We start from the raw sequence: 14,100 nt of genomic DNA, 5'->3' as shown, positions 1-14,100 counted from the left end.
CTATGTGAAAATCACTATGTAAAAAAATGTAGCGATATTCAATCAGTCACAGACATTGCTCGAAACATTTCAATCTGTTCAACTAAGACACCGTGTGTTTTCACGTGTTTAAATGTCGCCTTTGTTATATCGGTATTTATTCGCTGCTTTATTCTCACAATCGAGTATTTGATATAAACCTGTAGCGGCATCTCATTAAAACAGACCAGCTCGACAAGACGAGAACCAGTCCTATCAAGACGCTCGTCTCGTGAAAATCGTGACACAATTTCAATTCTTCTCGCAGCTTTATACCGCAGATCCTGATATGTACGCGAAAGCTGTACCAAAATCTCGATCGACGTCTCAAAATGACGCGTCCGATTCTCCAATCCTTGACAAGGTAAGAGAAAATTTGCGGAAAGATAACATTGAGAATAGAACGAAAACCTTAGTTTCGACATATCGTAAGGAAGTAAACGAATCAGGAAATGACGCACGATAACAAAGTACATAAGTAAGTACAAAGTACAAAAGTACGGGAAAATTTACGGAAAGATAACATTGAGAATAGAACAAAAATCTTAGTTTTGACACATCGTTAGAAAGTAAATGAATTAGGATAGGACGCACGATAACAGAGTACATAATCATTTTATTCCGTATATCGTCAGCTTTGTTCTTAAAACATGAATTTTCTTCGGAATTTCCGCAACGTCGTTGAAACGTAAACCGAAACGAAATGAAGAAACTTTGGTAAAAAATTAATTGTTGCTTCGTATACATCGTAATCGATTAAATTATATTAATTTAATAATACATTTTGACAAAGTTCCGTTAATACGGTGCAAAAATCTAACGATACATTCTTTGTGCCACTAATTTACTTTCATTTTAAATTACCTCAACGTTGGATATAATTTGCAATTATACATTCAAGAAATTCGCAACCTTCGATTACAATCGCGTAATTATTTTTTCTTGAGATTTTTAATTGTGCGATTATCACAATGCACTGGAGACCAGTTTCGCTCTAAATTGCGTTTTACGTTCACGGTCAATTCAGAAAACCCGTTTGCGCGAGCAAGAAAGGAAACGCTGATACAGTTCCTGAAGTACGATTCAAATAAATCGCGAGAGAACTCGTACGTTAATTATCACCTATGTTTATACGCATTGTATCGTTATTACACTACTACTACCTGTATCGTCAATAATATTTATTTTCTTAAGAAAAGCTAAATGTTTATGAGCCTCCCGTTTTGTAATTTAAACTTAATCTAACTTTAATCTAAACATTTGCATAAACATGCAATTATTATGTAACCGAACTATACATCATAGAAACCTTGAAGCAGTTATTATGTATGTATATCGGTATTATAATACACGAATGGACGTATTTTATTTGTCATGATGCTTGATCTAGAGTAACAAAATAAATTAATAATTTATTTTCATTTACATGTCAATTTACATACATCGTTGAACGATTTTCATTAATCATGCAATGTCGATCACAATCCTGCTATGTAAATAATGATTCACTTTGCAACACAGTGATAAAATATTTATTATATACGTACATGTTAGCGAGAGAACGAGTTTGTATGTTTTTCACACGAATTCTCTTGCAGTAAATTTTTCTTCTAACAAGTAGATAAGATACAATTATTATATAATTGTTTAAGTCTGCGTGCTGTCATGTAAAAATCATCGATTTATAATCGGACATTTCCTCGAGCTCTGAGAAATTAATCATACGTGAACATCAGATTATATATAATTCTGTTAATAACATACTTGAGTAAAAGTACAGTAATTTGTATATACAACCACTTACCTCGTACATTCTTGTACAAATTTGATTATCGATCTTTAAACGTTTCGAAAAATACACGATACGCTTTTACGGAAAAGTGAAGTTACCAAAGTCGAATCTCTCCAATTCGATTTGTCCAAGAGAAATCTGAACGGCAAGAAATTACGCTATTTACTTTCACTTCTTTTTCTTCTGCTTTAATTTTATCATAAATTAACGAAAATAATTTCCTCGATCGTCTACCAAAGTCAAACGCTTGCAAGGAAGATGGATATGTATGTTTCCTCTATCACCAAGCGAGCAATAGTGATGACTATCGACGATGTTGCATCGCATTCTCTACGAGTTTATCGAGCAAAAAGTTTCGTCCAGTGAAATCAGCCTTGACATCTAGCAATCCTTCGTCATGGTTAGCATGATGCAAAAATAACGAAAAATTGCACGCTTTTCGCCGAGTTACGTTTTATTTTGTTCATCGGTTAATTTTCCTAGAAAGTTTAATCGATTATCATGAATTTCATCCTTCCTGACGATACAACGAGTCCAAAGTCAAGGAACGAGCGATCGGAAAGATTGCAAATCCTATTTCTTTCGTGCAAAATGTCCAAGATCGTTTGAGAAACCAGGAACGATAGTTATAAAAGGAGGAGGAAGGGGAAATTGTCGGTGAATGTATAAGTATCTGTGACGGATTAATGGAACGTAGTTTCTGTAAACGTGTCTCAGGACGATAAGTGGTAACATGGTTCACGAGGAAAAGACTTTGCCTCCGTTCACCTGCAAGAATCATGCCGAAGTCTTGCTAACGATGCACGATGTAAGGACTAACACTTTTGCATAAGGATTCTTTAATTTATAAGTTTCCTTTCTTTTTCATTCTTTTTTGTTTTTTCTTTGCCAAACGTTGAACAAAAGAGAGCTATTCGTGTCTCACCTTTTCTGACCTTTTTAATTTCATCACACCGGTATACGATTTTTATTTTCACAGCCATGCTTCGTAGATTATTTCTACTTGGAACGATCGGATCTGTTCGATGTGACTTGGAAAATATTTTCAGTATTAAATTTGACAACTAATACGGTTATAACATATCCTTTTTTCAATATATCTTTTTCCATGTTACGTACGTACGGGAGAATTTGGAGACGAGTTCGATTTATAATCGGCTCTTCTCATAAAATATATTTCGCCGACATCTTCATTAACATAACGGTTATTTAGAATTTATGGTATAGATATTTCCAGACAAGCGAATTTTTATCCAATCGTGTCAACGTTCTATAAAAAGATTGGCCATCAGACTACGCATTTTTAACGATATCACAATTTTTAAAAGCCTACGCTGATACATGGGGGAAATTACATCAAAGAAGGCAAGGACTCGGCAAAGAGCACCTGCCTGATCTTTTCACCCAAAGAAGAGGATTCTGTCGGAGCGTTGAGCAAATATCTTAAACTTTTCGCCGTAAGTACATCGATGCCATCCATTGGCGAGCAATAAATCGAGTATTATCGAAGCGATAAAATTTCAACTTTGATTTTATTCGCAGGAACATAAGGTTAATCTGTCGCATATAGAATCCAGAAGCTCCCTTCGTCGAACGGATATGTACGAGTTTATGGTGGAATGCGTACCTGGCGGAGACCTTGGAACAGTGATTGAAAAACTGCGAGAACAATGCAGCTACTTCTCCATCATTTCTAGGTGAATGTTTAATAATAAAGGATTTTTGAATATTTTTTACAAATCATAAATATTTAAAAACTAGCACTTTACAGAATTCTTTTATTTTAAGGAGATGTCTTTTAATTTTCAATGTTATTTATATTTATAGAAATCACAAAGATAACATGGGAACTGTACCATGGTTTCCAAGAAGAATCAGAGATCTGGACAAGTTTGCCAATCAAATTCTCTCGTATGGGGCAGAATTGGATAGCGATCATCCTGGCTTCACGGATCCTGTTTATCGACAAAGGCGCAAATACTTTGCGGATTTGGCGTTCAATTACAAATAGTGAGTGCTATTACAGGAAATTATAAATACATATATGCATTCGTAACACTATTCTTATATTTTCTTAGCGGTCAATCAATACCAAGGGTGGAGTATACCAAAGAAGAGATCGAAACATGGGGTGTAGTTTTTAGAAACTTAACGAAGCTTTATCCAAAGTATGCCTGCAAGGAACATAATCACGTGTTTCCTTTGCTAATCGAAAACTGTGGCTACAGAGAGGACAATATTCCACAATTGGAGGACATATCAAACTTTTTGAAAGGTATTAGTCGTTTTATTCCATCTAATAGATAATAGTAATATCTTTTATTTCCAATTTCGAGATACTGAATTTCTACGATATTCGTACGACAACATAAAACAACAGCAACGAGATTTATGTATTTTCACCTGTCGTTATTGTCAGCTCTTCGTCTTAATTTTTCCGCTATTCTTAAATATCTGCATAGATTGCACCGGTTTCACTCTTCGACCTGTGGCTGGCCTTCTGTCTTCGCGTGACTTCCTAGCTGGTCTAGCCTTCAGAGTATTTCACTGCACGCAGTACATCAGGCACGGTAGTAAACCATTGTACACGCCTGAACCTGATATCTGTCACGAGGTACTGGGTCACGTTCCCTTGTTCGCTGATCCGTCATTCGCACAATTTTGTCAAGTCGTTGGCTTGGCGTCTCTCGGATCTCCTGACGAGTACATCGAAAAATTAGCTACGGTAATTTTTCCTTCCATCCGCAATTTATTCATAGTTCTTTCTCCATTTCGTAGGCTATGTGATAAAGAGAACATTAAAAATTTGTTGCAGTGCTTCTGGTTCACGGTTGAGTACGGTCTGTGCCAACAAAACGGCGAGCTAAAGGCATACGGTGCTGGATTGCTTTCATCTTTCGGCGAACTCGAGTATTGTTTGAGCGACAAACCAGAATTGCGTCCCTTCGAACCAGCAAAGACAGCGTTGCAAAAGTATCCGATAACCGAGTACCAGCCTGTCTATTACGTTGCCGAGAATTTCGAAGACGCCAAACAGAAAATGATGTAAAGTAGACTGACCCAAGTTTTCAGCTTGCTTATCGTCTTATCGCGAGTGAAAGAAAGATCTTTATTTGTTATGAAAGCTTTTCATCTTCGGAGTTAGCCAACGATGCATGCGATTTAAAAGTATGCATGCAATTATATAATCGCGCAACATAACGATTCGTATAACTTTCATCTCTATTACGCCACAGAATTACGGGAATTTCCTGCCTCTTACTGCGTATAACGACTTTTAACTTATGCGATCAGCCATTCTAAACGATAAATTGTTATAAATACAGCATGAGGGAGGGAGAATCGGTAGTTCCTTTTTTCACTCTCTTTTTATCCAATTATCGATCGGACGATTTTTCATTTCTATTTCTGTTTGCAGTAAATTCACAGAGAGTATACCGAGGAAGTTCGGAGTGAGATACGACCCGTATACCCAGAGCATCAGCATCATCGACAGCAAGCATCAAATCGAGGATCTTGTGCACAACGTGAATCAAGAAGTACAAATTTTAATGGACGCTCTAAGAAAATTGAGGCAATAGAATTTTCACATAATCTTATCGATTAACCACGTTACATATAGTAGGTATTTAACAATGCGAAACTGTTTATACGATGAAATAAAATAAATCGAGAAGAGGAGATGAAATACTTTCCGATTTAGTCCAATTCGAGGGAAACCTGATTTTTCAACCTGAAATGAAAAAGAAACGATCAATGACTCGATGACGAACGATATCTCGCTGTTTTTAGGAACCTTTATTTGCACGTTGAATATGTATATAATTCTCAAATTTTTATACCATAATTTACAATCATACGTGAGAAAAGTTATTGTCTTAATACGTAATAGCCTGTCAGATACGTTCATCGGGATCCGGCTAATTCATCGGAATGTATATGAATCCTATGTTTCAATAAATATATGTATAATATGTATAATATGTATACATACATATGTATAATCCATCTAACACGATCGTGATCGTAAAATATATCGATTTCGATGCCATACACACGGGTATAATACACGTTGTTTCTCTATAGACACGTACATTTACAAATAGCTTATTATCATGATACATTTACAACAAAATATATTATTGTACTTTCTTTTTTTCGCCTTCTTAACCATATATATATATATATACAAGGTAAATTTGTTGTATTAGTCGCCGGTGTTTTTCTAACAAGCGGTAGGTTTGTGAGAGAAATAGGACACTCGTTTTCTGTTTGTTTCTCTTTCGTCGTAAAATCTATCGTTTACGAAAAAAAAAAAAAAAAAAAACGCTGAGAATTCGTAACAAAAATACCTTGTATACATACGTACGTAAATATACCCTGTTTTTTGAAAAATTCGGTTCTCTTTAGTTTCTATGTGGTCCGGTGAATAACAAAAATAATTCTCAAACTTTATCGTCCGAGATACACATGTATTTGGAACACAAAGCGTTCGATCAGAGTTCCAAGTAATTTTACCTGTGTTTTGTACTTTTTTAAATCAATCAAACAACTATCCTTTTGTTATGTCCGACTCAAAGAGCCAGTTCACGTATACGCTGTCACCGAGTGGATAAACTTTATACAGAATTTTTACACATATGTATATACGTGGTGGAAGATGCAAAGTGGCCCCTTAAACTTCAAGGGATAAATATCGACGTTTCGCAGAATTATCTCGCGTCGATCGTAAATAAATAACGAAGGAGGTTCGCAGCGATTTTTTAGTATGCTACTTCGACATAAATTGAACAGACGAATATACGCGATATGCAAGAGAATCTCGACACTCGAGAATGTGCCACAACGATAAAAAGTACCATAGACTCGAATTCCTTACCTTTTCTTTAGCACAAAAAATCTCTTTTTCGTCCGACTTTTCTTCTTTTCAAAAAATTAACGCAAATATGATCGAGAGGTTCGATCGAAGCAAACAGAAGTTCTCATCGTCCGCGTTATAATTTGCGTTACAAACGCGACTTCACTTCTTACACGGAATATCTTTTGTACATACATCTCACATTTGTATAAAAATACGAAATTCTTCGTGTCTCGTTCCTGCACGAGACGCGAACAGAATCGCACGGCGCGTTTCGATTCGCGACGATCGAAGCCACGTCCCTCGATATCCGTTCCATCTTGGACGAATTCCTGATCAAATTTCTTTTCAACTTCAAATATCAGTTCCTTAACCGAAGAACTTCAACCGAGATCGCCGATAGAGAATCAAAGAAAGGGACTTTTTCAATTTTGCGACGATCTCTGTTGTTGATTCGCGGATGGCTCTATCTCGTTATACAATATATCCGCTTGATGTGGACACATTTGGAAAGGCACGAGATCCGGTGGGTTGCCATTTTGTCGCGTTGGTGCTTGCTGTTGAGACTGTTGCTGCTGATGTTGCAGTTGCTGGTGCTGCTGCTGTTGCGTTTGGATCATCGTACCTACGTTACCTTGCGCTGTAGTTGACATCGTTGGCACTGGACTCACTGTCAATGGATGAGAGAACAACTCTGTAGGCACGATTGGCACTGGAACGGTAATCGGTAAAGGAAGAACGTTTACTCCTTGAACGTTGCTAGACGTTGGCAACTGAACGTTCGAATTGTTCGTATTGCACCTATTCATCTGTTGACACGTATTCGCAGTATTGTACGGCATGCCCGTCTAAAAAAATATTTGTAATTTACAAAACAAATGACGTGAACCATGATTTTACCCACCATGATGTCGGCTTTTATTTGCGATATTTCGATTTACTCGCATGAAAATATCTAATCGTAGAAAACATCAACGTGCTCATAAATATATACTTACATTGAGCAACGGCGATAAAATACCGTATCTAGCGATGAACAACTGTTCCGACACTCTTCGCAATTCTTCCTGCTGATGCACTATTAATTGTTGCAGTTCTTCGTGTTTCCGTTGCAGCTCGTCTTGAATTTGATTCTGTGCTGGTGTCATCACGATATCTTGCTGATGTAACATCTACAAATACGCAGATATTCGTGTACGACACGCTGTATCCTCAGCAGCGTTTTAACGACAAACTGATCTCATAAAGATATATTGGCTGCGTTTCAATTTCGAACAACCTGATAATCGTTGCTTTACCTCGTGCGTTGGCAATGTGGATATAATCGGCGCGGCAGGAGTTACGAAGCCTGTGCTAACCACAGGTTGCAAATTAACGGTCGTGTACTGCGCTTGTTCCATAAAGTTGATGCAACTTTGATCAACCTCTAACAAAGATTGTTGTTGCGACTGTTGCTGCTGCTGCTGCTGTTGCTGCTGCTGTTGTCTGTTATCGATTTGAGGCATTTGAGTCTTCGACGGCACAGAGCTATTCGCCGAGGCGCCTTTCGATCGTGAAACGTGCGTTATCTGCGAATGCGGCGAGCTTTGCATAGACGCCGACATCGACGAACTATCGGAGCTCTCCACGTGATGTCGCGGCCGCGTGTTCGATGCTATCGATTTCGACGTTTTCGACGATTTCGCTGGCCATTGCGTCGGAGGAACCGGACAAGACGTGGTCACCTGTAAGAAGATTGCGCGCACGTTATTCTACGGAATGTCTGGAATCGTACGATCATGGAATTTAATGGCCACGACGGTTGTCAGGCACCCAAATATTAAATGTATAAAATTTACACGAGTAAATTCACCTGCTGTTCCACTGGCATCAGAACATCCTGACTCTGCTCCTTGTTAAAACTTTCCGACTCCTTACGCAATTCCTTGATCACGTCTATGTAACTGACAACGTAATGCGTGCAGACGATAAATTCTGGCTTCGAATTCCACTGATTGTACGTGATATAAAATCTAGTTTGCAACCATATCCATTGTTGCCCCTTCGTGAGGAATCTGTAGTAACAGGAGGTTCCTTCACCCTTCTGCATCACTACCAATAAATTTCTCATAATTCCAAGCTCATCGTTTTTTCCCGATATTTTCTGCCTTTATCGGATACATACGTGATTCGTGGCAAGTAACCACCTTGTCCAAGTCGTCCACGTGATAATAATCGTATCCAGACGTGCCCAACACTTCGAATGGCAAATATCCGATAATAGGCGGCGCTCGATGATCCAGAAATAGGAATTTCCACTCGAGGCTATGTCGCGAAGTGAATTCCGATTTTGTGTTATCCATCACCGATAATTCGCGGATCAACTGTGGCGTCTGGAGGCGTCCTGTACCCACGAAAACTAATCTAAGAGAACACAAACGAGTTTATTGCGACGGTTCGATAGATCACATGTTTCTACGTGCTTTCCATCCGTGCAGTTCTTTCATTCCTGTTAAGGTTATTCAGTGTATGTGGAATTAAAGAAACGCGTGGGTAAATTGTAAGATATTGCAAGTATATATATTGTGAATATTAAAGTACAAAGGAATACAATGTAAGCCGGTCCAGATCCTCGCGTTAGCAATGTTACCCTATTTTTAACGTGGAGGAAATCCGCACGGACACCTGCCGCCTCTAGGGGGAAGAGCGGCGTGGTAGTGTCGGACTCCAACCGACTAAAACCTCCACGATGACCGGTTCCATTGCGACCGAGGGATGCCCGGGAACCGAAGCAATGTTACCCTGAGACTAAAAGAACCCCCGAAACCAACGTCGCACGTGTACCGTCTATGGTCTGTCATCGACGCTTTCTTTTGTCTATGCGCTATCGATGACCTCGGCGCTTGAGAAAACCAAAGACCAGACGTAGAGTTTTCTTAGAAGTGGCGATCACTTCAACACGGATGTACAACGAGTCTCCGCTGGATGCTGCTATCAACAACCGAAGAAAAGAGCAACGACTTTTCTTTCTAGATTGTACTCTCACAATTTGTACTTTAATATTCACAATACATATACTTACAATACCTTACAATTTACCCACGCGTTTCTTTAATTCCACATACACCGAATAACCTTAACAATTCCAAATCTGTCGATAACATATTAACTAGCAACGACCATATATTTCAATCGAAAGCGACTAAATGTACATGCGTGTTTTACTTATGTCTTATTTATCAAACGAAATTACTTCGTATCCATTCCAGTAGTATTGCTGAATTTCGTGTTCGGAAGCAAGTTATCCGCGTCTGTATCGACGTCAGAACCTGTAAACAAATAGGTAAATTTTTAGATATCAGTATATATATATATAAATCGGAATGAAAAATAACGTTACATATATATGAAACATTATTATATGTATATATAATTACGTACGAAAATATCCGACAAATTGCACAAGCTCGTATATTGGATTTTCTTGGACATTTATGCCTCCTCTTTTGATGTGACACGAGAAAGATATTTTCTCCTCTGTAAATACGCATAACGATTTTAATACATTTACCGATGTACCATACTCGATATTCTTTTTCTTCCAAAAAATGTATTTCTTAAAAAATAGTACCCTGTTTAATGTTTCGTTGGTCTTTTGTGATCGCAGGATTCAGAAGTACGTTGTAGAGAGGAGATTGATCCTCTTGATAAGTGATGTCGTAGATCGTCGTGTTCTCCAGTTCGTTGGGAAGATACCCGAGAAGAGACGTGACGCTTTCAGACACATAATAAATGCGCCCGCTTGAAGAAAATACCATTATAAAACCGTCCAGAGCCTAAGAAACGTCGTTTGTGTTTTTATTAGTAAAAACTTTAGTCGGGTCATATCGATCGTGCTACTTTCAGTAACATCTTTATAAGCTTGAGTTCGTTCCGAAATCGAACGAAGATGGTTTATTACAAAAGTCATTCGTCTCTTTCTCTATATATAGAAAAATTATATAGAAATACAAGTTAAAGTGTTTGACGATCTCAACCTTATAACCGACAGCGACACTGTTTCAAATCGATGACTATACACACGATAGAAGAATATGTATGTTTTATTACACAATAATCGTACCTCTAATATCAGATGCGTAAATTCTTCGTTGGACAGGAACGACGGTTTCCAATCTTCTTGAATCTCGTGTACCCTCGATCTGACAGCTATTTCTACGGCATTTTCAAGCTCGAAATTAATAATATTCGTAATTAAACGTAATCGTTGAGAAAAGAAGAGAGTTAAATTATTAAACGTTGTACCGTTGTGATTTTTTAAAAACAAAATAGTGGACTTCAGTACTGTGGATTTATCCATTTTCCTCGTATTCGAGCTGACCATGCTACCAAGTTCGTTCACCAGCATGTTGAACTGATCTCTCCGTTTCTTTTCGCTCAGATTTCGTGATTTTCTAAGGCGGTAAAAGATTCTACGGTTAGTTTGGAACCTTCAGAGGCGTTGCACGAAGCGATAACGTTTCTAATTGAACGCTTACCGTTTCGTGTCATCCTTCTCGTCAACGTCATCGTCCATCGTATCACTGGACAGGAAGCTCATGGATATATTAAGAAAAAATATTATAAATTTATAAAGCAACATTGCTACCATTGTAACATTAGGATTATCGTCGGTATTAATGTACTCGAACGTACTTTTACGATATAAATTTCTTTCCTATCAATTAAAAGAAGAAAGAGGAATAGGAAATATTATTTGCTCCTAGGATACTACGTATTTCGTTAAATGGACTTTCAAATTCGGACGTAGAATTATCCCACGGTTATGATATCGTGATTATTTGATATTGCAGATTTAGAATTAAAGTTAGAAAATGTAGAATATAATAATCGTAAAATTAGATTATCAGCATCAGGTGTCGAGAGGGGAAGAAGATAATTCGAAACGCATCTGCTTGTGATTTTCTCACTCGGCACAGGGATACTACACGTGCATTACAATAAAATCAATACCACGAACTGCTTATTGTGTAACAGGTTCGGCAATCGATATTGGTTAGAATAACGTTATTTCATGAGATTGCCGGACGCCTAATACATCATCGAACGCGTATTTCGCGAAATATTATTTACTTTCGTGTTAAATCGTTCAGTCGATATTTTAAAATTACTGATTCGTCTATATATCGCGAAGAGAATTTACAAAGCATAATATAACAAAAGAGAAAGCACGCTTCTGACGCGGCAACCAAGTAAATCAAATATTTAATAATGAAATATTTATTGTCAACGACAAGACCTTAACAGAGGACAACGAAGTTACTATGAGTTTACATAGGAATGCATTATCGCGAAGACTAAATATCGAAATCAATACGAAACGATGTATCAAACGAAATATATATATTCTAAGGAATCGAACAGAAGCTTCAAAGTGTAATTCTCTAAAAAAATTCGGAGCGATAGAAAATAATAGTCGTCGATTCGAGTGTAGGAATATCGCCGCGCGAGTGCATCGATCAGAACACGTTACGCGTCCCTGGCGATCGGACGTCTGCGAGCGATCGTCGGACGACCAACGCAACGTAGCGTACAGCACCAAGCTCGACCTTATCGATCGTATAAATCGCGGCACGATCGTTGATAATCAAGTTGCAGCATCGATCTACCGGTCGCGCGCTGCACGCAGTGATAATCGTGCCACGATAACAACGGCGAAGACAACGAATCGTAAATATCGATTCGCGGTATCGATCGATGGAACGGAGCACGATAGATCGTGCCAGTCTTGACCAGACGCTCGCACCGCTCCTAACGATCAGCGAAATAAAAATCATCTGCGTGCAAATAAATGACAAACAAGATCGACAGATCGGTGACTATCGAATCGTAATAGATCGATAGGGCTGACGTGATGTTCTATCGTTGGTTAAATTTTCCAATTTTCATCGTCGACGTTTATTGAATTTTCAGACGGTCGATAAACATTATCGTTGTTATTATTCGTTGAGCGATGTGCTAATAGTCGCGTGTCACTTACTCGGATTGTCTGGAGGATCGCCCTCGTGAATAACTCGCCATGTAACTTGACGTATGTGCGCTGTCACGTCCGTGTATGCGTGTTGTCGCGGACACGCCGTCGATCAGTAGCCTCAGATCTTGCGATCCTCGTTCTCTCGAGGTTTCCCCTGTTGACGAGTATTCGTCGACCACGTAGTATTCACAAGCTCGGGGTGCCACTTCCGCGGCAAGCGCCGACACATTTTTCGAACGACACGCGCCAACAGACGAGTCACTGGTTCGCGCGCCAGCAAAATCCGTCGATGAAGCCTCTAACGATCGCTCGAGATAGCTTACGGTGCATGCACGTATGTACGTGCGACGCTTACGTACGACTTCGCAATGGAAGGTCTCTCGTTGCACCGTCTGAAGTTGTACGCGTTCAATTCTGTGGGGCTCTAATACCGAGAACACGGCTGCGAACTCACGATGGCAGAACGCATGCTCGGATTTGAAAACAGAAATGGCAGTGACACCGAGTGCTTCATTCGCCAAATTCCACCGTTGCACGATTTTCTTCTCTAACAATCTCTCAATATTCTTTTCCGACGTTCGCCGAGTTCGTAGATATGGTTTTCCAGTTTATTATAAATATAGCGTGCCGATATTAGTTTAAACAGCCATTACTTGGATTAATAAGAAGTTTAAACGATAAAAAACAAAAGCATAGTTTTATAGGCGAAAACTATTCGATGCGACTGATCGATCGAAAGCTCGTTGCAGACGAACATATTCTAGTGACGTAAAATTCTTTACCGACGCTCATATAAGTATTCTTACGTAACGTTCTACGTTGCTGACACAATAACATTTCGAATTTTATGCATCGATATATATTTCTTGGTTGAACGTTTTCATAGGCAGCGATAGAAAATGTCTTTTGTTTATATCGATATTTCCGTTACCCCTCTCCCTCCCGCGCCTTCGTGCTACCTCGACGATAAACTGAAAATTTACTTTAAATTACGATATAAATTTATTTACGATAACCGTAAAACGATAGTCGTAACGGCTTGTTATTCCCCAATGTAGAAAAATTTCCGCTCCGTTTCGAAATTTCCTTTACAATATTTGAACAACGTAAGAAAGGCTGCACCGTGTCTATCATCTACCATCGTATCTCCTTTCTCCAGCGTTTGTCTCACGATAGCGCGTGCAACGGAGTATCGAATGGACCAGGGACGTTGATAAGTGCGTTAGATCGCGGCTAACTTCAAGCAAATTATCCGCCAACGTGATAATGGACGCTAAGCATTTTCCCATTGTGCGCAGACGCGTCTTGTCAATGCATTACCGCCTAGCGATGGAATCAAGTTTGACATGTGTTTACCAATCCAATTTTTTGTATTCGTAAGATACGAAAATTTATTTCCAACAAGGTCGTATCGCCCAA

At 38.7% G+C, this 14,100-nt stretch overlaps 2 protein-coding genes and 1 long non-coding RNA gene across 6 annotated transcripts; 1 reads left to right on the top strand and 2 right to left on the bottom strand.

Annotated features, from left to right (window-relative positions):
• Positions 1–117: 117 nt before the first annotated feature.
• On the top strand, positions 118–5,791 carry LOC132906388 (protein henna). Of its 2 annotated transcripts, none has more exons than XM_060958542.1 (8): positions 118–382; positions 3,139–3,267; positions 3,353–3,507; positions 3,638–3,820; positions 3,889–4,085; positions 4,273–4,535; positions 4,626–4,855; positions 5,229–5,791. In XM_060958542.1, the coding sequence occupies exons 1-8, from the start codon at positions 308–310 to the stop codon at positions 5,389–5,391; spliced, it is 1,395 nt and encodes a 464-aa protein (XP_060814525.1). In that variant the 5' UTR covers positions 118–307; the 3' UTR covers positions 5,392–5,791. The 2 variants fall into 2 exon arrangements, with proteins under 2 accessions (XP_060814525.1, XP_060814524.1); XM_060958541.1 differs by lacking the exon at positions 118–382 and adding an exon at positions 2,459–2,618.
• LOC132906395 (uncharacterized) lies at positions 633–2,201 on the bottom strand. Its single transcript, XR_009657981.1, has 2 exons — positions 1,823–2,201; positions 633–1,725 (listed from the first exon to the last, which is right to left on the bottom strand). It is a non-coding gene; the product is annotated as an uncharacterized LOC132906395 (long non-coding RNA).
• LOC132906383 (circadian locomoter output cycles protein kaput) lies at positions 5,588–13,212 on the bottom strand. Of its 3 annotated transcripts, none has more exons than XM_060958526.1 (12): positions 12,688–13,212; positions 11,186–11,242; positions 10,953–11,101; positions 10,771–10,856; positions 10,279–10,483; positions 10,089–10,184; positions 9,901–9,976; positions 8,833–9,071; positions 8,521–8,759; positions 7,967–8,392; positions 7,667–7,840; positions 5,588–7,516 (listed from the first exon to the last, which is right to left on the bottom strand). In XM_060958526.1, the coding sequence occupies exons 1-12, from the start codon at positions 12,726–12,728 to the stop codon at positions 7,094–7,096; spliced, it is 2,211 nt and encodes a 736-aa protein (XP_060814509.1). In that variant the 5' UTR covers positions 12,729–13,212; the 3' UTR covers positions 5,588–7,093. The 3 variants fall into 3 exon arrangements, with proteins under 3 accessions (XP_060814509.1, XP_060814508.1, XP_060814510.1); XM_060958525.1 differs by having other exon boundaries at positions 10,771–10,862; positions 12,688–13,210; XM_060958527.1 differs by having other exon boundaries at positions 10,771–10,862; positions 11,186–11,230; positions 12,688–13,209.
• Positions 13,213–14,100: the final 888 nt, after the last annotated feature.

The sequence above is a fragment of the Bombus pascuorum genome, chromosome 4 (assembly GCF_905332965.1).
Source record: "Bombus pascuorum chromosome 4, iyBomPasc1.1, whole genome shotgun sequence".
Lineage (NCBI taxonomy): Eukaryota > Metazoa > Arthropoda > Insecta > Hymenoptera > Apidae > Bombus > Bombus pascuorum.
The sequence above is the reverse complement of the archived record's forward strand: the minus strand, read 5'-3'. Positions and strand labels throughout refer to the sequence as shown.

Excerpts from the sequence above, each read along its gene's own strand:
- LOC132906388 (XM_060958542.1), top strand. The coding sequence starts at position 308 with ATGTACGCGAAAGCTGTACCAAAATCTCGATCGACGTCTCAAAATGAC. Across the intron at positions 3,268-3,352 it reads AATATCTTAAACTTTTCGCC|GAACATAAGGTTAATCTGTC; the intron begins GTAAGTACATCG and ends TTTTATTCGCAG. Across the intron at positions 4,086-4,272 it reads CATATCAAACTTTTTGAAAG|ATTGCACCGGTTTCACTCTT; the intron begins GTATTAGTCGTT and ends ATATCTGCATAG.
- LOC132906383 (XM_060958525.1), bottom strand. The coding sequence starts at position 12,728 with ATGGCGAGTTATTCACGAGGGCGATCCTCCAGACAATCCGA. Across the intron at positions 10,185-10,278 it reads CCAACGAAACATTAAACAGG|AGGAGAAAATATCTTTCTCG; the intron begins GTACTATTTTTT and ends GCGTATTTACAG. Across the intron at positions 7,517-7,666 it reads TTTTATCGCCGTTGCTCAAT|ACGGGCATGCCGTACAATAC; the intron begins GTAAGTATATAT and ends ATATTTTTTTAG.